Source organism: Chanodichthys erythropterus, chromosome 24, assembly GCF_024489055.1.
Source record: "Chanodichthys erythropterus isolate Z2021 chromosome 24, ASM2448905v1, whole genome shotgun sequence".
Lineage (NCBI taxonomy): Eukaryota > Metazoa > Chordata > Actinopteri > Cypriniformes > Xenocyprididae > Chanodichthys > Chanodichthys erythropterus.
The window spans coordinates 12,839,355-12,860,469 of record NC_090244.1 but is presented as its reverse complement, the minus strand read 5'-3'; the positions used below and the strand labels follow the sequence as shown (position 1 = coordinate 12,860,469).

General features: G+C 37.1%; 3 protein-coding genes across 6 annotated transcripts in view; all 3 read left to right on the top strand.

The window, feature by feature from the left end:
• Window positions 1–365: 365 nt before the first annotated feature.
• smc1b (structural maintenance of chromosomes 1B) lies at window positions 366–15,056 on the top strand. 3 transcript variants are annotated; one of them, XM_067379382.1, is made up of 24 exons: window positions 366–1,103; window positions 1,187–1,299; window positions 1,415–1,618; window positions 1,694–1,932; window positions 2,746–3,004; window positions 3,234–3,374; window positions 4,219–4,301; window positions 5,633–5,840; window positions 5,932–6,117; window positions 6,244–6,429; window positions 7,709–7,855; window positions 8,017–8,154; window positions 8,268–8,384; window positions 10,141–10,247; window positions 10,375–10,516; window positions 10,733–10,878; window positions 11,790–11,943; window positions 12,011–12,106; window positions 12,189–12,345; window positions 12,846–13,000; window positions 13,084–13,235; window positions 13,348–13,417; window positions 13,493–13,603; window positions 14,541–15,056. In XM_067379382.1, the coding sequence occupies exons 1-24, from the start codon at window positions 929–931 to the stop codon at window positions 14,637–14,639; spliced, it is 3,585 nt and encodes a 1,194-aa protein (XP_067235483.1). In that variant the 5' UTR covers window positions 366–928; the 3' UTR covers window positions 14,640–15,056. The 3 variants fall into 3 exon arrangements, 2 of the variants coding, with proteins under 2 accessions (XP_067235483.1, XP_067235482.1); XM_067379381.1 differs by having other exon boundaries at window positions 10,375–10,878; XR_010893903.1 differs by lacking the exons at window positions 13,493–13,603; window positions 14,541–15,056 and having other exon boundaries at window positions 10,375–10,878; window positions 13,095–13,235.
• Window positions 14,930–16,601, top strand: LOC137014871 (suppressor APC domain-containing protein 1-like). The gene is made up of 3 exons (XM_067379383.1): window positions 14,930–15,054; window positions 15,585–15,846; window positions 15,978–16,601. Exons 1-3 carry the CDS (start codon window positions 14,977–14,979, stop codon window positions 16,031–16,033), a joined length of 396 nt encoding a protein of 131 aa, XP_067235484.1. The 5' UTR covers window positions 14,930–14,976; the 3' UTR covers window positions 16,034–16,601.
• A 1,832-nt stretch (window positions 16,602–18,433) lies between these two features.
• Window positions 18,434–21,115, top strand: part of si:ch211-266k8.4 (carabin) — a 46,708-nt gene continuing 44,026 nt past the window's right edge. For both annotated transcript variants that reach the window (XM_067379944.1, XM_067379943.1), the window contains exons 1-4: window positions 18,434–18,942; window positions 19,134–19,221; window positions 19,544–19,651; window positions 19,765–19,933. In XM_067379944.1, the coding sequence (XP_067236045.1) occupies window positions 18,794–18,942; window positions 19,134–19,221; window positions 19,544–19,651; window positions 19,765–19,933 (514 nt within the window). In that variant the 5' untranslated portion in view covers window positions 18,434–18,793. The remainder of the gene's footprint in view (window positions 18,943–19,133; window positions 19,222–19,543; window positions 19,652–19,764; window positions 19,934–21,115) is intronic.

Genomic DNA, 21,115 nt, shown 5'->3' with positions numbered 1-21,115 from the left:
ATATTTTACTTTATAAAAACTAAACAATTATTTTTTGAAGAATTAAATGCATCTTAATTTTTTTTGTCTTCGAGTTTGTTTTTGAATCAGCAGATTCACCATCATGACTCAGTTTTCCCGCCTTCCCTTTCTCCTGTCAGTAACTTTTAATCGCGTAAACTAAGTCTTTTTCATCCAGAAATGAAAAAATGGGTTTCTTAAAACAATTAGACGTTGAAAATTTCAAATCCTGGCGAGGAAAGCAAACTATCGGCCCATTTAAAAGGTTTAATTGCATAATTGGCACTAATGGATCAGGTAAGTTGGTAATTAAGCTAATTTGCGTGGCTAATCCTACAAAATCACGCTGCTGTGTTTTGCTCGATAGCGCAAAAATAATCAAATTATTAGTTATTTCGCCAAATAACGTGCTTTATTTAGATAGTTTGCGTGCTACACACATTTTTAATGAAATGTTAACAGTAAAGTTACGTTATATTCATTTAGAGTGCGTCGCTATGTGTCAGCTAACGTTAATTGTTTTAACTTAACGTTAAGTTAACGTTACCTCTCTTATGTTATTTTGTCTTCCAAAGGCAAATCAAAGTCATTTTGGCATTTGTATGGGAAAGAGAGCGATGAAATAAATATTAATAAGATTAATGACACCAAAACATATCATTTGTGTACTAAAAGCATACATATTTAGTTTTTATATATATATATATATTAGTCTATATGAGTACATATAGTCTATTTTAGTATAGTAAGAATATAATGTAAATGTATCTTGTCATACCATCAGTGTACCATGGTACTACTGTACGTAATAGCAGCAAAAACATGCTTTATGTAGATGTTTTGCATGCTAAAATGTTTAGGAGGCATCATCAGTATTGACACACTCTTCTGATAGTTGTTTTTCTTCTCTCTAGGCAAATCTAATGTCATGGATGCTCTTGGATTTGTGATGGGAGAGAGGGCTGTAAACCTCCGTGTCAAGCACACCAGAGATCTCATCCACGGTGCCCACGTCGGCAAACCCGTGTCCAACTCCGCCACCGTAACCATGATCTACTGTGGAGACAATAATGAGGAAATGACGTTCAGTAGATGCATTTCAGGTGAGTGTGATCGAACTCTGCTGGAAATATATGATAGAACCGAACTGAATCATTTTCTGTTTGGAACGATTCAATTTTTACAGGGGAATCTTCTGAGTATCGAGTGAATGGTAAACAGATGACTTTGGCGAAGTACACTGGAGAGCTGGAGAAGATTGGCATTGTGGTGAAAGCGAAGAATTGTTTGGTCTATCAGGTGCTTCAGTGATAAAAGGGTCAACAAATGCTGTAGCATTTGGTTATCAGCCTTTATGATTAATTATTTCTATTATTCTTTAATTGCACTGATCATGGATTTATTTGTATATCAGGGTGCTGTGGAGTCAATTGCCATGATGAATGCCAAAGAACGAACAAAGATGTTTGAACGAATCAGTGGCTCTGGAGAGCTGAGCGCTGAATATGATGCCAAGCTGGCGGTCCTACAGAAAGCCAAAGAGGACACGCAGTTCCACTTTAACCGCAAGAAAGCGGCTACAGCTGAGAAGAAACAAGTCTTCAAAGATAAGACTGAGGTAAGACCTGTCAGATGTCGAAGTATTTTCATATGATACATGTCCTTGACAATGTGTTTGTCTCGATCTTGTAAGGCGGAAAAATATCAGGTGCTGGTGGACGAACTCCGAGAAAGCAAGCTCCAGCTGACCCTCTTTCAGCTCTTCCACAATGAGAAGAACATAGATGCACAGTCAGATTCACTAAGGGATGTACAGGAGGCCGCAGCGCAGCAGAAGAACAGCATGGATGTCTGGGAACAAACCGTGAAGGCTCGGAAGAAAGAACATGGGCGCCTGAACCGGGAACTTCAGCAGTTGGAGAAGGAGATCAGGTGAGTCGCTGGCAATGCACTTTAACTGGAAATGTATTTAAATGCAGAGAGAACGAAAGTAAATTATACTGTTAATTATCCTGGCATTAAACATTACTTTTACCTCGGTTTTGGGGTCATGGTTCGGTACGATTTCGGTACAATAGGAAAAATGGTCACATTTTAGTTTAGGGTGTCATTCTCACTATTAACTATGACTTTTGCTCAAACCCCTAATTACTGCTTTTTAATAGTTAGTAAGGTAGTTAAGTAAACAGCTAATATCCTATTACTACTATGCATGCTAATAAGCAACTAATTAATAGTGAGAATTTACCTATTTTATAATTATTAATATATTACATATATGCACACAAACATAAATATAAAACATTTAAATAATATTATTTAATACATTTAATATTTAAAATAAAATGTACATATATAACAATTGAATTTATAATCTATTTTTTTTTTATATATACATACATTAGATTATAAGATTATGTGACCCGCTCTGGCGAAATGAGTTGACAAGGAGCAAGGAGAACATAGGAAAATGTGAACCATTTAAATGCTGTAATTTTGCATAATTTACAATGCATAATAATGCATAATGTTAGTATGTAATTAAATGTATATGTTATTTAATTAAAATTAACTTCAATGAATAAAATACTGTTAAAAATCACACATTATTTGTTGTTTGTCACATGTAGTATACCATTTTTGTGCCGTGGGTAATAGGTGGATTTTTCACCCAGCTACCACCGCAAGTATATTTCAAACCTGTGGGAAGCACTGTATATATAATGCATAATGTTGTTCTTCCAGATCTCAAGAGCAGATTCTTAACCAGCAGAGGCCTCAGTACATCAAAGCTAAAGTGAACACCTCCCACCATGAGCACAAAGTGGAGGAGGCACGCAGATCGCTTCAGAAGAACCAGAATCAGCAGGCCAAAAAGGAGCAGGAGCTGGAGGAGCTAAAGAGAGAGCTGACTGAGCTGGAGAAGGCCTGGAAGGCCTCTGAGAGGCAGATGGAGGAGGAGGAGGCTCAAAGAGGAGCTGGAGTGCAACTAGAGGAGGCCCAGGTTAAAATGAGTGTTTTGTGAACCGTCTTTCTAAAAGGACATAAAATTGCACTGGAAAACGATAATCACTGAAATAAAGTATGGGGGATTTTATCCATTGAGGCTGTATTGAATAGTAAAGTGACATGGTTAAATTTTTTTTATTTTATTTTTTTCTTACTGCCAATTTTGTTTGTTGAATGTAAAACATTAAGGTATATTATGTTGCGCACTGTTTGTCTTTGTACAGGTGGAGCGGTATAAGGAACTCAAAGAGCTGGCCAGGAAAAAGGGAGCCATTTTAAACCAAAGCGCAGAGAAGCTGCACTGGGAGGTAAAAGCAGACCGTGAGAAGCTCCAGTTTGACCTGAGGAGGAAAAGTGAGATACAGGTAGGCTTCTGACTTTATGCGATTTTTCTTTTTGCAACATCATGAAGAGACATGAAACGGTCTTCGATGCAATTCAGTGCTCGACAAGAAGCACTACCTCATGGCCTGGGGCCAGCTTGAAACGCCACCGGGTCAGTGCTGTGGCATCACAAAAGTTTAGCATTTAGCGTAGCGTTTGTGTTTTTAAGCCTTGCCAATAAATATTCAAGCAATTTTAAATTAAGCACAAGAAGACATGAAATAACTTCAGCATTTCTGCTGGTTTTTGTGTCATTAATGTTAATCAAACAACAAAAGACAAATTCTTGCTACTCTTAACTAAATAACTGTATCTTTATTTAGGATTAATCTATATTTATTTTATACAGCGAAAGACTATGCAGTATTTTACATTTGATTCAATTTCTGTACCTGAATACTGTTAGACCTACATGAAAAACTAAAGCAGTTTTATTTTATATATATTATTTGATTTTGTTCTATTGTATTTATGCAGTTACTCTGTAATTTGTTTTTGTTCTTATTCTATTGAATTTTTTTTTTTTTTTTCTTAACAACTTGACTTTAATGTTTTAACTTCATATTAGTTAGGCTAGTAGTTTTTACTGTGGAATCAAGAATTGTTAAATTTCACTGATTTTTAATATTTGGGTGTTCATAACCTTATTAGAATACAAAGCTACAGGGGTCCAACATTGAAAACAATAACTTAGTTTATTTATTTATTTATTTATTTTTTTGTGGTGGGGCCGGTGAAAATTTTGGTATAAATGTGGGCCAGTAGAAAAAATCCTAAGTGTTTAGCCCTGCAATTTGATTTCATGAGATAAATGTTTGTTTGCAGGCAAATATTAAACACTCTCAAACTCAGCTGGAAGATTTCTGCATAAGGGCAGAGAAGCTGGAAGAGTATGCCAACACTACTAAGTATGACATCCTCATATACCTCTGCACTAATAAGTAAAACTGATATTTTGGAGCTTGTTGTAGGGATGTAGTTTAGATTTTTTTTTTTTTTTTCTTTCTGTTATTGTATTTGGGAATTTACTAAGGGTGTCACGAGATCTCGTGAGTTTAAAATGTGAAGAGATTTCTCGTCGAGGCGAAAAGTAGTCTTGTGATGTTGCCATGACAGACTGTGAGGATGATTAGGAAAGAGTATACCACCGCTACGTTTACATTACGCCTCCACTGTCCTTTTGCTTTGTATTTAAATAAAAAAAAAACATTTAATTCAGTTGGATAACGGTCGCCACCGCTCCATATTTACAGAGTTACACGCGATCAAAAAAAGTGAAAGTAAACGCGAACGCGCATTCAAACGTGATTTCAATACCCCGCATTTTGAAAGCGGGCTCCCTGATGATTGCAAATATTCTCTCAATATGAAAGCTATTTTAGGCTGGGCAGTGTAGTTGTAACCATCTCTTAGCTCTGTATCAAAGAGAAATTTGGTCTTATTTGCACTTTGAATATTGAGAGAGTGCGATTATGGTTGCACTTATTGTGAAGTGTTACCATAAAAATGAATAAGTTTTCTCTTCATATTAAGCACAAACAGTAAGGCTTCATTTGTTAACATTAGTTAATGCACTGTGAACTTTCATGAACTAACAATGAATGACTATTTTTATCAACTAACAAACAAAGATTAATAAATACTGTAGCAAATATATTGCTCATTGTTAGTTGATGTTGGTTAATACATTAATGTTAATAAATGAGACCTTTATTGTAAAGTGTTATCATTTTTATTTATACTGTTTTTATGATCAGGGGAAAGGAGTTCAGTTAGGAGGTCAAAAGTTGTAGAAGCTCATAAATCATGTACAGTAAGGTCTGAAGAGACTGAAATCATACAGAAGAGAAGTCAGTCAGTTGAGCTAGTGGCAAAACCTTTTACAGTACTTGAGTACTGTTGTCTTTTACTGCATATGATAATTCATACTCAGAAAGTAGAACTGAAATGACATTCATTACGAGATGATTAGTTAAAACATTTCAAATACACCTGCAGAATTTTTGTTTAGTCATTTATTTTGCCATTGAGGATTTCTTAAAAATAGTGTAAAAAAATCTTGTCTCGTCTCATTCTCGTGAACTCAATCTCAAGTCTTGTCTCGTGAGCTACCTGTCTCGTCACACCCCTAGAATTTACAAAAATAACATTGCTGTAACTGTTTATTTATTACATGTAGTTGAGCTGTCACATCTTACAATTTTTTTTTTTTTTTTTTTTTTTTTTTTTTTTTCTGAAGGAAAGTTCTGGAAGAGCAGCATCAGCAGGAGGAACAGCTGGCAGAGGAGCTGTCGACAGGCTTCATACGAATGGAGGAGGTGAATGAGGAGCTGGCGCTGGTGCTGATCAAGCTGCAGAACGCTCGCCTGGACAGCCAAGAGAATCGACGACAGCAGAAACGAGATGAAGTCCTTGAAAGCCTCAGGAGACTCTACCCTGATACAGTGGTACTGTACCAATTCTTTACACAGCTCCCTAATGCCAGTAAAGCAGATTAGACCTTATAGAAACTTCTGTTGTTTTCTTAACTCTTTTCAGTATGGCCGTCTGGTGGACTTGTGCCAGCCCATCCACAAGAAATACCAGCTCGCTGTCACCAAGCTGTTTGGCAAAAACATGATCGCAATTGTTGTGACGTCTGCCACAGTGGCTCATGACTGCATCCGATTTCTGAAAGAGGAAAGAGCCGAACCAGAGACGTTTCTTCCTATTGACTATATAGATGTGAGTGACTCATCAGTGAAAGCCCTTCAAAATGAATAATTATGCTTTATTTTTATTTACTTAAACCGCTTTTCATATGGTTCAATTAGTAAAGAGTGTTTTTTTTTTTAACTGTATGTGCACCAGGTACATCCTCTGAACGAGCGTCTGAGGGAAGTGCAGGGAGCCAAGATGGCGGTGGATGTGGTTCAGTGCGCTCAAAACGCCCCTCAGCTTAAGAGGGTGATTCAGTATGTGTGCGGAAACTCCCTGGTCTGCGAGACTCTGAAAGACGCCCGTCGCATTGCCTTCGATGGCCCTGAGCGCCTTCAGGTGAATACATGCACCTGTATGCCACAAGGTCACATCATTTCGGGTTGATTGCATTTCTTGTAATTTATTCTAAACATCTATGACTTCTTACATGTAAAATGCAGAGGTGGGAAGTCCAGGGGTCAGAGAGTAAAAGTCCTGCCATATTTTTATTCCACCCACTGAAGCATTAATGAGGTCAGGGTTTGTTTTAGTTGAACTCTTGACCCTTGACTTTTTAATGTTAGATTTTGTTTGGGCAGTTTGAACTACATTAAAACCAACCAGACAAGCAAAGAGAAAAGCTGATCAGGTGGTGTTGGTTAGGTTTTCTCAAAATCATTATTTGATCTGAATCACTGAACTCATTTAGAGCCCAATCTTAGATTTACATTATTGATTACAGCAGCACTGTGATTCTACAGCAGATCAACTTTTACAATACAAAAAATATATATTTTATAAAGGTAGTAAGTTTCATTTAAACACAGAGACATCAAGAATCAGTCTGTGAATCTCAACAGTGGTGAGAGAAATAAAGCATGTTGCAATGCATTCTGGGTGCCACCAATCAAAATTCATCCATGCTTCCCATCATGCATTGCTCCATGAATAAATTATGGGCTGAATTGTCTTAGTAATTTTCTTTATTCTCACTATTTAAATTTTGCTGTTTTTCTGTGACTTTTTAGTAGCTTGTTTTCTAATGTTCAGAGTTGATCTGTTGATCAGAATATGTTGCTTGTCACCGTTGTTGAGATTCATACGCTGATACTTGATGTCTGTGCGTGCCTAAAATGTTGTTTTTGTGTGTGTGGTAAGGATAACTTTCAAAAAAAAATTTTGTATTGATAAAGTTGATCTTCTGCTGTAGAATCACAGTGCTGCTGTAATCAATAGTGTAAATCTAAGATTGGGCTCTAAATGAATTTGGTGATTCAGGTCAAATAATGGTTATGTGAAAACATAACCAACACCACCTAATCATCTTTTCTCTTTGCTTGTCTGGTTGGTTTTAATGCAGTTAAAACAGCACACACAAAATCTAATATTAAAAAGACAAGGGTCAAGAGCTCAACTAAAACAAACCCTGACCTCGATGATGGTAACTTAAAAATTGTGATTTTCTCCTTTGGTGATTCTGCTTGTTATCATCAGGTGTCTTCAATAAGGGTCAATCATCACTCAATTAAACACTTATTTTATGTCATTAATGCTTCAGTGGGTGGAATAAAAATATGGCAGGACTTTTACTCTCTGACCCCTGGACTTTCCACCTCTGGTAAAATGTCTTGTTTAGACGGTGGCTCTTGATGGCTCCTTGTTTCGCAAGTCTGGGGTGATCTCTGGAGGCTCCTTGGACCTGAGCAAGAAAGCTCGACGCTGGGATGAGAAGGACATGAATAAACTGAAAGAGGAGAAGGATAAGCTGTCATCTGAGCTGCGTGTAAGTGTCCCAGATTGCAAATATACTGTGTGATGGCAGATATGCAATGTGAGCTTGGCTACTTGGACTAAAAATTCTTATTTGTATGCAAGAGATTAAATTTCTCTTTATCATATCATACAGTGTTATAATGTAGGCTAATGTTGTTGATGTATGTGCAGGCCCTGATGAAGCTGAAGCGTAAGGAAGTGGATTTGAAGCAGATCAGGGCTCAGTCTCAAGGAAACCAGACTCGCCTCAAATACTCCAACTCAGAACTGGACTCCATTCGCAGGAAGAGCATCCCAGCTTGTCAGGCTGCAAGTTTAACACTTTTTTTTCTTTTCCCTCCTCCATTGTTGCATGAAATTATACAGCTCTTACACTCTTATGAATATTTTTTTTTTTTTTTCTCTCTGTGTGTGAACTTCAGGAGATTTCCAAACTCAGGAGTGAGCTCTCCAACCTCGAGGCCCAGATTGAGATACAGACTGAGAGTGTAGAACTAAAGGATAATGAGATGAAGGCCACCAGGGACAAAATTCATCAGGTCAATTGATTTAAGTGTAGCATGAACTCCTTCGGTTTTCCCTGGTCATGGAAAACTAGGAAATATTGAGGAATTGTAAAATTGTTTCAAGAGCTGGATAAGTCTTTCAGTGACCTCCATCCCTTCCTTCATCCATCTCTTCCTCTGTCTGTCCCTTCCTCCCTCCCTCTGTCAGTCTGTCTGTCCCTCCCTCCCTCTGTCCCTTCCTCCATCCTCCCTCCCTTTCTCCATCTGTCCGTCCGTTTCTTTTTAGCTTTCTATTCATTCAAGAATCATGAAAAAAATGTATCATGGTTTCCACAAAAACATTAATCAGCAGACCTGTTTTCAACATCGATAATAAGAAAAGTTCTTGAGCACAAAATCGGCATATTGGAATGTTTTCTAAAGGTTTGTGACACTAAAGAGTAATGATGCTGGATATTCAGCTTTGCCATCATAAAAATAAATTGAAAAGTTATTTTACATTGTAACACTTCACAGTGTTACTGTTTTTATTAAATTTCATTGAGCATAATATAGACCCCTTAATCGCCTATGTCACTGTGACGTCACCGCTCTAGCTGGAGGCAAAACATAAATAAGAACTCATAGCAGGCGCGCTAAAAGTTTGAGGTTTTGACTTTAAAATGTCGTCTTGTTGTGTTTTTGGCTGCCAGAATAGAAGGAACAGGACTTTTGGTTCAAAACTAAAGTTTTACCAGATTCCGGCAGACATTCCATCAAAGAAATCAAGAAGACAAATTGTGGTTGAATGCAATGCGGCGTACAGAATGGACAGAGACAATCATAAATAATGCTTGTGTTTGCAGTGCACTTCACATCAAGTAAAATAATCGATGCATATGTACTGGTGTGTTGGTTTTATCTAGTACAAAGCAGCAAGTTTCTGTTTTATAGGTGAAAATCACCAACTTTCAGCGCACTAGCTAGCTTAAATGTTAAAAAAAACAAACATACAGCGATAGATGTGTGTGCCATCCTTTGAATGGTCTCTTAAAATAATTCACATTGCTAGCCATAATCATAGTTAGCCAAGCGTTAGGTTACATTAGACAATAAGCCTTGACAAAATTCCGTGAACCACCCGAAAGTAATTCATATGTTGTAAATATCCAAAACTTAAGTTAATTTACAAAAATAGCTGTCACGGTCCCGCAGAGTCAGTGACTGTACATATTCGGACAGTTCTGAACCTTCTTCTGCATCTATGTTTAATAAATCCCTCCTAAAACATGCTAGCTTACGCTTTTCAACATTGCGTCCAGCGCCTCTTTTTGCCTCCAGCTAAGCCCCGCCCACCAGGAAAGGTTGCAATGTTTACAAACTTTTAAGGGGTCTATACATTTTTTTAAAACATTAAAAAAAATCTAACAACCAAGCTTTTAAATGGCAGTGTATCAAATTATCTATTAACAAGGCTCTTGGTAGAGTTTTGAAATAACACAAGGAAGTAACACTTCTGTAAATCCTCCAAGCAGACGCCATTATTAGCCGTTGCTGATATTGTCCAGATATCTGCCATTTACTATTTCTAATATATTGGCTTGTGACTAGTGAGTATATTTACTTATGCTCAGCTCTAAAATATTTACTTGCCTATAAATTTGTATTTTTGAGTGCTGTCTCTATAAAATCATCTTATATTATAATTATAATCTTATAATATTCTTATAATATTATTCTTTATAAATTCATTGGTCAGTATCAATCATCCATGCTCAGCTCTCTTGTGGATTGATTTTGGTCATCTTAGATGGAGGACGTGGTGTTTGCGGATTTCTGTGGAGAGATCGGTGTGGCTAACATCCGTGAGTACGAGCAGGATTATCTGCGACTGCAGCAGGAGCTTGAGAAGAAGCGGTAAGACCTGTACAAACACGGCCTGCCCATATTATCACGGTCACCAGAGTACTTGGTTCATTTGTATAGTATAGCATGAAATATAATATGAACTAAATCTGGCTAATTAAATCTCCTGATTGTCCAGCCTACAGTTTGAGTCCCAGCATACCCGGCTAAATACCCAGCTAGAGTATGAACAGGCTCAGTTGGAGAAACTCGTCAAACAGATGAAGAAGATAGAAGAGACCATCGAAAAAGAGGAGAACATTGTTATCAGCTTGAAGGAGGCAAAATCTCTCACTCCACATTTGAGACACAACATTAGACATTTTGACAACCTTTTTTTTTTTTTTTTTTACTCTGTTAAATGCCATAATCAACAGTTTGTGCCAGTCATGTTGGACTGGTTATGTAAAATGGTTCTGACACGTTTGTGTTTTTTTGCATTTTTTTTTCCCCCTGTACTTTTATTATTTGAAGTACTCTGTTTCCCTCGTCTCCAGATGGAGGACAGACTTTTGATGACTGTAGAGCAGACACAATCAAATCTTCTAGAACTGAACAACCAGCTGTCAAAAAAGACAACTTTAGTTAATGACGCCAAGACAGAGCTTGACAAGACTCTTAAAGGCCTCCAGGAGAGAAACAGGTGTGTATCTGAGCAACATAATGGTTGATCTAAAAAAAAAAAAAAAAAAATGCTTAAAGGGGAACTATTTATACCCCTTTTCACAATATGTAATATAAGTCTCTGGTGTCCCCAGAATGTCTGCGAAGTTTCAGCTCAAAATAGCCCACAGATCATTTATTATAACTTGTCAAATTTGCCCCTATTTGGGTGTGAGCAAAAACAGTTTTTGTTCCTTTATATGCAAATGAGCTGCTGCTCCCGGCCTGCTTTCCAGAAGAGGGCGGAGCTTTAACAGCTCACGCTTCGGTTGCTCAACAAACAAAAAAGCTGTAGAATCTCACGCAGCCAAAATGATGATTGTCAGTAACGGTGTTCAGCCTTACATTGTACACTGATGGAGAGACTCAGGAAGAAGTCAACTTTTAGAATGCATCTGGGCGTTTCCGAATGTTTAGTGGATAAATTTATATAGTTGCTGTGGAGTTGATTCAACTCATCGACTAGCATGTGACGTCATGTTGATCTGTGCAAATTCAGAGTTGAATTGACCTTTTTTTGTGAAGCAGTCCAGCGTAAAATGACGGCATGGTAACAACACTGTATTACAGCAATTGTTCCTTTTCTCTAAAGCAGCCCAACATGGCCTCACCCCCTTTGTTGTTCTTGGAGGCAGGGTTTATGACTGTTTTGGGGTTTGTGATGTCACCAACCTGTGAAGAAGCTCGTTGTAGTCCAGCCTTTTGTTGTAGCGATTTCTGTAAAAGAAAATGTCTCCCTTTGCATTGAACTTTGAGCGTCATAACTACAGATGATGTTTATGCTCAAACGGCAACATTGCACACTAACTAAAGTTAAAAAAGTGAAATCTTAATCAAGGACCCCTTTTAAACAGAGCGTTATTTATTTTATTAATCTTCATTTGTCCGCAGGGTGCTGGTGAAGCTTCAGAAGGAAACAATCTGCGCTGAGGCGGCCCTAGAACAGCTGAGACTGAGCAGACACAACCTGCTGCTGGGCTGTAAGATAGATGGTCTACCGTTGACCCTGATTTCAGGAGCGCTGGATGACATCAGTGACATACAGGTGCAAACAGAGGCTCAGATCTACTCGAAATGAGGCAGCACAGATTATATTCCCTTTTGTATTGCAGCTGGACTCAGAGTCTCAGAGCATCAGCACACTGGATATTTATGAACGAGAGGCGCAGATGGTGTTTGATTATTCAAAACTGGACATGGGCCTTAAGGTGAGAACATGACATTAAAGCAGTCTTACTCAGAGCGGTCATTCTAATGTTGTAGAAGTGATTTTGAGTTATTTGTGTGTAGGCCCTCACTGATGAGAGTGAATTGGAGGCTCAGTTGGAGAAACTCAAAGAGGGCATCTCTTCTCTGGAGTCCATGATCATGATGTCCAGAGCTCCCAACCTGAAAGCTCTAGAAAAGATCAGAGAGGTTAAGGACAGCTACCGGGAAGTAATGGATGGTACGAGACAAGCGCATTCACCTTTCATTTCTCCAAAGTATGGATAGGTTAGAAATATAAGCTGACTGTCTTTTACACATTGCCATTACATTTTACCCTCACTCTGCAAGTGTTTAAATGGTTTTCATTGTCTTATGTCAAATATTAATGCTTATAATACTAATGGATTATTCTCAGTGTGTAAAAATTGATTTGGGCCAGTTTTTTTTTTTTTTTTTTTTTTTTTTTTTTTTCCTTCAAGTAACATTTTTATTTCAGCTTTAGTGCATTGTTTAACAAAGAAAATGAGAGATATTGCTTTGGCAGCTAGCTGACATTTTAGTTACATAGTTTGTCAAGTAACAAATGTGTTTTTTTTTTTTTTTTTTTGTTTTTTTAATGGTTTTAATTTCTTATAACCCTTTTTGGGCTTAAATTTAATGTTGTAACACATCCATCAATCACATAAAACATTGATCATGTTTGTGTATGTTTACCTCTCCATACTCAAAAACCCTCAGCGTTTGAGACCAGCACACACACCACTAAGAAATGCAGTCAGGAGTTTGAGCAAGTGAAGGCCAAACGCTTCCATCTCTTTAGTCAGTGCTTTGAACGCGTGTCTATCGTCATCGACCAGATCTACAAGAATCTCTGCAGAAACACCAGCGCTCAGGTCCATACTTGACTCACTCTTTCAATGACTTGTGCATACAAACAAAGTTTCATGCAATAAAAATGAATGAACATGTCCTATAGGCCATTCTCAGTGCGGAGAATCCAAATGAGCCCTACCTGGATGGCATCAACTATAACTGTGTGGCTCCGGGGAAACGATTCATGGCCATGGACAACCTGTCAGGAGGAGAGAAGGCCATCGCTGCTCTCGCTTTGGTCTTTGCCATTCACAGGTGAAAAACAGCAAAAATACATAGGCAGACTTCTTGTAAAGGATTATCTGACTATAAATATAGATGTTTTTGATGTGGGAGAAAACTAAAGATCATCGTCTTTGAATCTTAGCTTTCGTCCTGCCCCGTTCTTTGTGCTGGATGAAGTGGATGCTGCCCTGGACAACACAAACATTGGCAAGGTAAGACAAGCCTCAATGTCTCAAATTTGCTGTTTTCTTTATCTGCCATGATAGAAAGACATTGTTTCCTTGCAGGTTACAGGATTTTTCCGAATGATGTCCAGAGAGAGCTGCCAGATCATTGTGATCTCCCTGAAGGAGGAGTTCTACTCTCGGGCAGACGCTCTTCTTGGAGTCTATTCCATGGTATACACACATCCACATTGTTTCACATCAATCTCATCACTCATGGTCCATTTAGAGTCCCCATAAGATCAAACTTAGAGTTTTGAGTCTAGGTAGTCCATGTGAGTTAGCTTTGAGATCGTCTATATATTTTTATTTATTTTTTTCAGTTTAATGCTTAAAATTAATGCAGCATCTGTTTGTTTTTTGTTTTTGTTTTTTTTCTGGCTTTTTCTGCATTACATTAAATGGTCATGCTATCATTCATTCAAGTGCTTTTAAAACATTCAAGGGCGATATTAAGATGCAAAAGAGAACCCAATTCGGTACTGACGTGCTGTCCATGAAGTGGCTGTCTCTGACAAACACAGAAAGCCGCTTCAGACAGCGTACTAGTACTGCATTAAGTTCTTTTGCACTTGAATGGACAAAAACGCACAATTGTCAAACATGCCTGTTTTCGTGAGCATTCTCGTAAGCACAGTCTTAAATGAGTTAAGTCTTAAATCGTGGGAACATCGGATGCATGTCAGCTCCAAGTCATGTGCGTCAGATATTAAAGCATGCTGCTGTCTGTCATGTTAATCAAAGAACAAAAGAAATAAAAAATCACTCTTTGCTCTTGACTGAATAAATTTTGTAGCTTTAATAAGGATTAATCTCAAAACAATCTTCACAAACTATAAAATGTATAAAGTTAAATTAAAAGTTATTTTATTTAAAGCCTATTAAATGTTAAAAGGTTAGTTCACTCAAAAATGAAAATTGTTTGAGAATTTTTTTTTTTTTTTTTTGTTCTCAAAGTATTATATACCTACTCCTTTTTTTTTCTTTAGCTGGAATTACGTCAGCACATAAACTATTTAAAAGTCTTTAAAATGGGTTCTTTCAAATTTTGGATGCTTTTTGATGGATCTTTTTGAGTTTATCATGCACCCCTTTTTTTTGCTTGTCACAGTTTGATGAATGCATGTTCAGCCGTCTTCTCACCCTGGACCTCACCCCATACCCACTGAACGACGAGAACGGCACAGACGGAGATGGACAAATGATTTAATAGCGTTAATGGCAGATAATGCCTGAAATGTTCTACTTGAATGTTAATACTGTGAAGTTTGAAAGTTAAATTTAAGTGTTTCATGTTAAAGCTGTTTGTTTACCAACTTATGTTCATTATGTAAGGTAATTTTAATACAGTTTTATTGTTTGCATTTGTGAAGAGTTTTGTTTGAATTTCTTCATTAGTAGTTGTGCAAACTGTCCACTTTGACCTGTCGCTCTGTCACTAGGGTGGGGTTTCAGCAAATCCTCAGCCTCTGTTATTCTGTTCTCTTACACTCTGCTTATCTCCTCGTTTCCTCAAATGTGAAGCTTTGCTTTATTTAGCAACTCCAATGGCGTCTTACACAGTGGTCATTGTCCCTCTCAGGAGTGGTCTTTCCAGTCTGGATGCAGTGCATTTCTTCCTCTGGGTTAGTTTGCTTTCTCTTCTATGTTTGTTTATAATTTGGGTTTTTTTCTATGCATGTGTTTAGTAAACAAGTTGAAGTGATTCAAATATAACTGAAGTGACCATATTGTTAGATGAACTAAGCATTCACACTTAGAAAAGGTGGCAAACGTAATTCAGTGAAGTATGTCTTAACTTCTGACTGGTAATGTATGTACTCAGTTTTAAAAGTATATTTTAGGTTGGCTATCTGTTATGTTAAAACTGTAGCATAAAAATTACATCAGTATTTTCTTCAAACTAATGGTCTATTCTTAAACGCGGATGTCAGCTATCACAGTTCATCACGACATTCCCGTCCAGCTCCGATGGGAATACACTGAGTTCACAGCTACTTGACACACATATTGTGGTCCTTTTTTTTTTTTTTTTTTTTTGAGGCATGCTAATACCGTCACAGATAATCATGCAAAAATGTAAAACACTCCAAATGTACAATTTTATGTAGCATTTTAAACAACGATTGTATGAGCGTATTTCTTTTATTTGTAGGTGAAAAAACTGAAGGACCTGGAGAGGGAAAAGGACCTTCTGTGGATGGGATTACAGGCTTTAGAGCAGGTTCGAGAGAGATTCTGCTCGAACCTGAAAGACAACATGGATGTGCAAGAGAATTCCAGCAAAAAAGAGATGAGAAAAGCACTTGAGTTTCCAGACACCCCCACCCTGTTGTTGGCTCAGATCCACAGAGTGAACAGGACCTTGAGGAATCTATTGTGTGACTCCAGGAATCCCACTGATCCTGCGAATGAAGGTGTGATGTTCCTTTAACAGTAATGCACATCAAATCGCTGTAAACATAGTTTGTTCCATTTTCATTTGTCACTTTTTAGTGGCACAACTACTGACGTCAATGTATTGAAAGCAGTTTACCCTTTTTACCAGGTACTGAAGGACACCAGCCCTCTCCTGCCAGTTCAGAAGAAAGTGCTTGTTTTTGAACATGTTTATTTTGATGTCCTGTAATGTATTTTGTGCATGCAGAATATATTCTTCGAGTGGCTTGAAATCATTTTATGTGCAATAAAGGAAGTTGACCTATATTTGACATTTACAAAATGTACAATATACTAGAGCACACTGCACTTCTCTTGTGGATTAAGTGAATCCACAAGATTAATGTAAATTGTCATTAACCCACTGGTTCTCTTTGGTCACTATTGACCAAAAATGGTAATGTCCTGGTAACTTCTAGGCTGGAACACAAAAAATAGGCATGATTTTATTGTTTGGAGGGGGGAGGAGTCACACTTTTGAAGAAAAAAAACAAAACATCAAGAGTACAAAATAGTTACACATAAATGAACTGGTGTGGGTGTAACAATATGGCAAAATTGAGCCAAGAGACTCAACTAAGGTTAAAATGGATCAGTCCCATATAAAGCATTCAGTTTCATTTTTTTTTTTTTTTTTTGTTACATTTAATGAATTAAAAATGCTTTGTAATAATGTAAAAGCAGCATATCAACGTTTCAAACAATAAAACCTAAAAGCATTGTTCTCAGTAAGTACGGAATACACAACCCTGTATATATGCTGTACAGGCATCTAGTGGCTACACCATGATATTACAGGTGCCTGTGAGGAGTATGAGTGTAACCCCTAAATGAAGATTTTTTTTTTTTCTTTTTAAACAATGTTTTTCTCTAATACACATTGCTCACAATTAATCACACCCTTTCATTCAATACTTTTTGCAACCTCCTTTTGCCAAGATAACAGCTCTGAGTCTTCTATAATGCCTAGATCTAGAACACCTGACAAGAGATCAGAATCGCAATTCTGAGAAAAAAGGTCAGAATCGTGATATATAAACAATTGCGAGGGAAAAAAGTCAGAATTGCGTGCTATGAAGTCAGAATTGTGAGATATAAACTCGCAATTGCATGTTATACAGTCAGAATTGTGAGATAAAGTCAGAATTACATTTTTATTTTATATTTTAGTGGCAGAAACAAGCTTGCATAGATCAGAGACCATTCCTCCATACAGAATCTCTCCAGATCCTTCAGATTCCCAGCTCCATGTTGGTTCTTCTCCTCTCCTCCTCTCCACTGCATTTTCTATAGGGTTCAGGTCAGGGAACAACTGACCATGGCGGAAGTTTTGTGTTCAGTGACCCATTTGTTTTGTTTTTGATGTTTGTCCTTTTGGAAGATCCACATGGCCCATTATATGACTTCTAGCAGGGACAGTCAGCTTTTGATTTTTTATCTGCTGGAATTTGATACCCAGCTAACAATTTTTGGTTTCTCAGGATGTTTATTTTTATGGCTTGTTTTTGGTTAGCCAGGAAAGTTTTCTTAAAGTTCCCAGAACGTTATTCTAATGTTAATTTAACATTCCCAGAATGTTAGTTTTTGGTTTGTATAATGTTATTTTAACGTTCTCATAACATTATAACATTTTCAGAACGTTAGAATAATGTTCTGGGAACCAAAAACTAACGTTAATCTAACGTTAGTTTTTGGTTCACTGAATGTTATTCTAACGTTAATCTAACATTATCAGAATGTTATTCTAACGGTTATCTAATGTACCCATAATGTTAGTTTTTGGTTTGTATAATGTTAATCTAATGTTCCCAGAACGTTAGTTTTTATGGTTTGTTTTTGATTAGCCTGGACAGTTTTCTTAATGTTCCCAGAACGTTAGTTTTTGGTCTGTATAACGTTATTTTTTATTAGATTAACATTAGAATAACATTCTTGGAACCAAAAACTAACGTTCTGGGATCCAAAAACTAATGTTAGTCTAATGTTTCCAGAACGTTAGTTGGTGTGTATAATGTTATTCTAACGTTAATCTAATGTTCCCAGAATGTTAGTTTTTGGTTCCAAGAACGTTATTTTAATGTTAATCTAACATTCCCAGGATGTTAGTTTTTGGTTTGTATAACATTATTCCAACGTTAATCTAATGTTCCCAGAATGTTAGTATTTGGTTTGTATAACGTTATTTTAACATTCTCATAACATTATTATAATGTTTCCAGAGCATTTAGAATAACGCTCTGGGAACCAAAAAGTAACGTTCTGGGAACGTTAGATTAACGTTAGAATAACGTTATGGTAACCAAAAACTAACGTTAGTTTTGCTTTTCCAAGAACGTTATTCTAATGTTAATCTAATGTTCCCAGAACTTCAGTTTTTTGTTTGTATAACGTTATTCTAACATTATTTTACGTTACTATAACGTTCCCCTAACTCTTAACTCCGACATCCCCCCGCTGTACATCAGTAATTATCCAGCACACCTGCGACCCAAGCGGCATGGAAAATTGATCTGTATGAACACCTATAATGTTGTGGGCCCAATTTTCTGCCGAAGACCCTGGACACTTGTTCAGATACGGCATCATGGTTTCTATCAAACCGCTCAGAATAATGAACATCCTGTGGGTTCACCATAGACTAAAAAATAGGGGTTCACCAGCTGACCAATGTTGACTCAAGAGGAAAGCATGAAGTCATATTCCAATCATGAATATGTTATTAAATATGTGATGACATTTTCATTTTGTCAAATTTAATTTTTAAAATATCAACTTATTTTTAGTGACTCTTACTATATATGTCAAGACTTTTATTTTGAAGAGCAGTTTTGTTGTGTTCGTCTTGGCGCTGAGTTCAAGCGTCTGTTACAGTGTTCAGCACTCAGATGAAAGGACTCGCGTGCAGAATGAAGTCAAACTGATTGAATGAGAATCATGTTGAGGAGAGCGAGCAGCTCGAGCAGCGGGAAGAGCAACACATCACGGCGTAGCAGCTCTGTGGGGTTTGATGAATTCGGCTTTGCTCTCAGTAAGAAAAGAGAAAAGAAACTCCAACACAGATATCATGACTACAGGTAGATGTTTACTAATACTAGTGTTGCTAATACTTACCAATACTTTCTGGTTTGTATGTTTAACGCAGGTTTTTAGTTTAGAATTGAGTTCATTCATTCACTTCAGCTAGAAATATAATTTTGTTAATGTTAATGAACACTGTTGTGCAGTGATGTGCACTCGACAAGCATCTTAACTGTGTTTTCATTAGTTATCCTCAGCCTAATCCAGTTAAAGTGAAGGAGCTGTGTGAATTTCTCAGTTACTGGAATGGATCCAGTTTCATCTGCAGAAGTCAGGTGTGCTTCTTCCTCTATAAAACTCAAAATAATTTGACATTTGCTCATGGTTGTGCTCCATTCATCACTGAAAATGCATTTAAATTGATTTAAATGTTTAATATCCCATCTTTAGAGAAATACATCTACTATGTAATATTCTTCTGCTTCTGGTGTTGGACAAATAACATTCTTCTGCTGATTGTTTTTTTTACTTACTGTTATTCTAAACCCAATTCCAGCTCATTAATTAAATCTAATTTTGCCCAACCCTGCATTTAAAATAATTCACGCAGTGTTTTAATGTATTTAAAAATTCACGTTCCTTTTTTCCTGAAATCAGATCGAGAGGTTTATTCGTATTGGTATTCCTCCGGCAATACGTGGACGAGTTTGGAAATGCCTCCTAAATATCGACAGTCTCAGAACTGCTAGTTCTTTTGATTATGAGGTGCAAACCCCATCAAAATATTTATTTTTATTATTTATTATTATTCAAACTCGAAATATGAGCACAAAAATATACATTTTCCTTGTTTTAAACCATTCCGATTTTTATTTCAGGCATGTCAGGCTGGGATCCGTAGACCCCTGGTTGATCTTGGAGTCAGTGAGTACAGCATCATCTCTACTATAGACTCTCTAGTGGACACAGAGAATGAGATCAGCAGCGGACAATCGGATCTCCCCAGTGCTGACCTCACACTCTTCAAACAGATAGCCCTCGACCTTCGTGAGTTGTGCATTTGGATGACCACTAAAATTGAATGATGTACAGTTATGTGAGCTATGTTGAGCACTTTCATTTTAATTAATAAAAAATGTGGTCGGTACAATTTTATAATGTTTTTGAAAGAAGTCACTTAGGCTGCATTTATTTTTATAAAAACATATTGTGCTATAATTTAAATGAATACTATTATTCAGCATGGATGCATTAAATTGATCAAATGTGACAGTTAAGACATTTATGTTGTTACAAAAGATTTTTATTTTAAAGGTGCAATATGTAAGATTTCTGTCCGCTAGAGGTCGCTAGAGGCCTATTCAAAACAAAGGCGTAGCTTGATGACGACAAGTTTGAGCGCGGAATCTTGGGACATGTGGTCTCCACCTCACAGCCGGTGGAATAGAATCGGTATAGGACTCTGGAAGAAATCATGTTCATGGATGCGATTATTAACGGTACTGTAGTATGAAGCAGAGCAGGACCGAGTGTTGTGGGAGCTGAACGAGGAGCGATTGCGCAACACATGCCTCACGAGCAGCAGAACTTTTATTATGACACAGTCGCCGGCGCCGCTTCCGCTTTTCCGGTCATGAGTATGAGGTAACTCAGCTCTGTTTATCATATTAGATACATTAGAGTGTGTTGAAAATGATGTTATAACATTACTCTGAGCGTTCGCACAGCGACTGCTGTGAGACACTGTTACACACTGCAGTAAGATAGATCGATATTAGAATATCATTAAATGCTGGATGGCTTGTGTTGATAAATGGCATGTAATTAATTTTAAAACGTATTGTATGATGGAGACAATGTTGTATTACTGTTACTAAAAATAAAACTGCATCTGATTATGCTATGTTAGCTACTTCACAAAATAGTGTTTTTCTCATGGTAAAGCATGGTACTCGCAAAAAATCAAGAAAATTGCTTTAAACAATAAGACTAAACGTGTTGAGATATATAACAACAATTAGTTTTCTGTCTATAAATATATCAAAACAGTTGTTTCCTTGCCTATTAAAACATTTAAATATTAAAGCGTCTTTGGTGTTTCCATGGTTTTTACAAAATAAAACCGGAAACCGAGGGTAATGTGGGTATGACGCAATTGACAGGCGACTCCTCGCACGTCCCGCAGCCTTGGTTAAAATTTATCAAGATTTACAAATAGTTGGAAACATT

Excerpts from the sequence above, each read along its gene's own strand:
- smc1b (XM_067379381.1), top strand. The coding sequence starts at position 929 with ATGGATGCTCTTGGATTTGTGATGGGAGAGAGGGCTGTAAACCTCCGT. Across the intron at positions 4,302-5,632 it reads GAGTATGCCAACACTACTAA|GAAAGTTCTGGAAGAGCAGC; the intron begins GTATGACATCCT and ends TTTTTTCTGAAG. Across the intron at positions 8,385-10,140 it reads CCAGGGACAAAATTCATCAG|ATGGAGGACGTGGTGTTTGC; the intron begins GTCAATTGATTT and ends TGGTCATCTTAG.
- LOC137014871 (XM_067379383.1), top strand. The coding sequence starts at position 14,977 with ATGGCGTCTTACACAGTGGTCATTGTCCCTCTCAGGAGTGGTCTTTCC. Across the intron at positions 15,055-15,584 it reads CAGTGCATTTCTTCCTCTGG|GTGAAAAAACTGAAGGACCT; the intron begins GTTAGTTTGCTT and ends TTTTATTTGTAG. Across the intron at positions 15,847-15,977 it reads CACTGATCCTGCGAATGAAG|GTACTGAAGGACACCAGCCC; the intron begins GTGTGATGTTCC and ends CCTTTTTACCAG.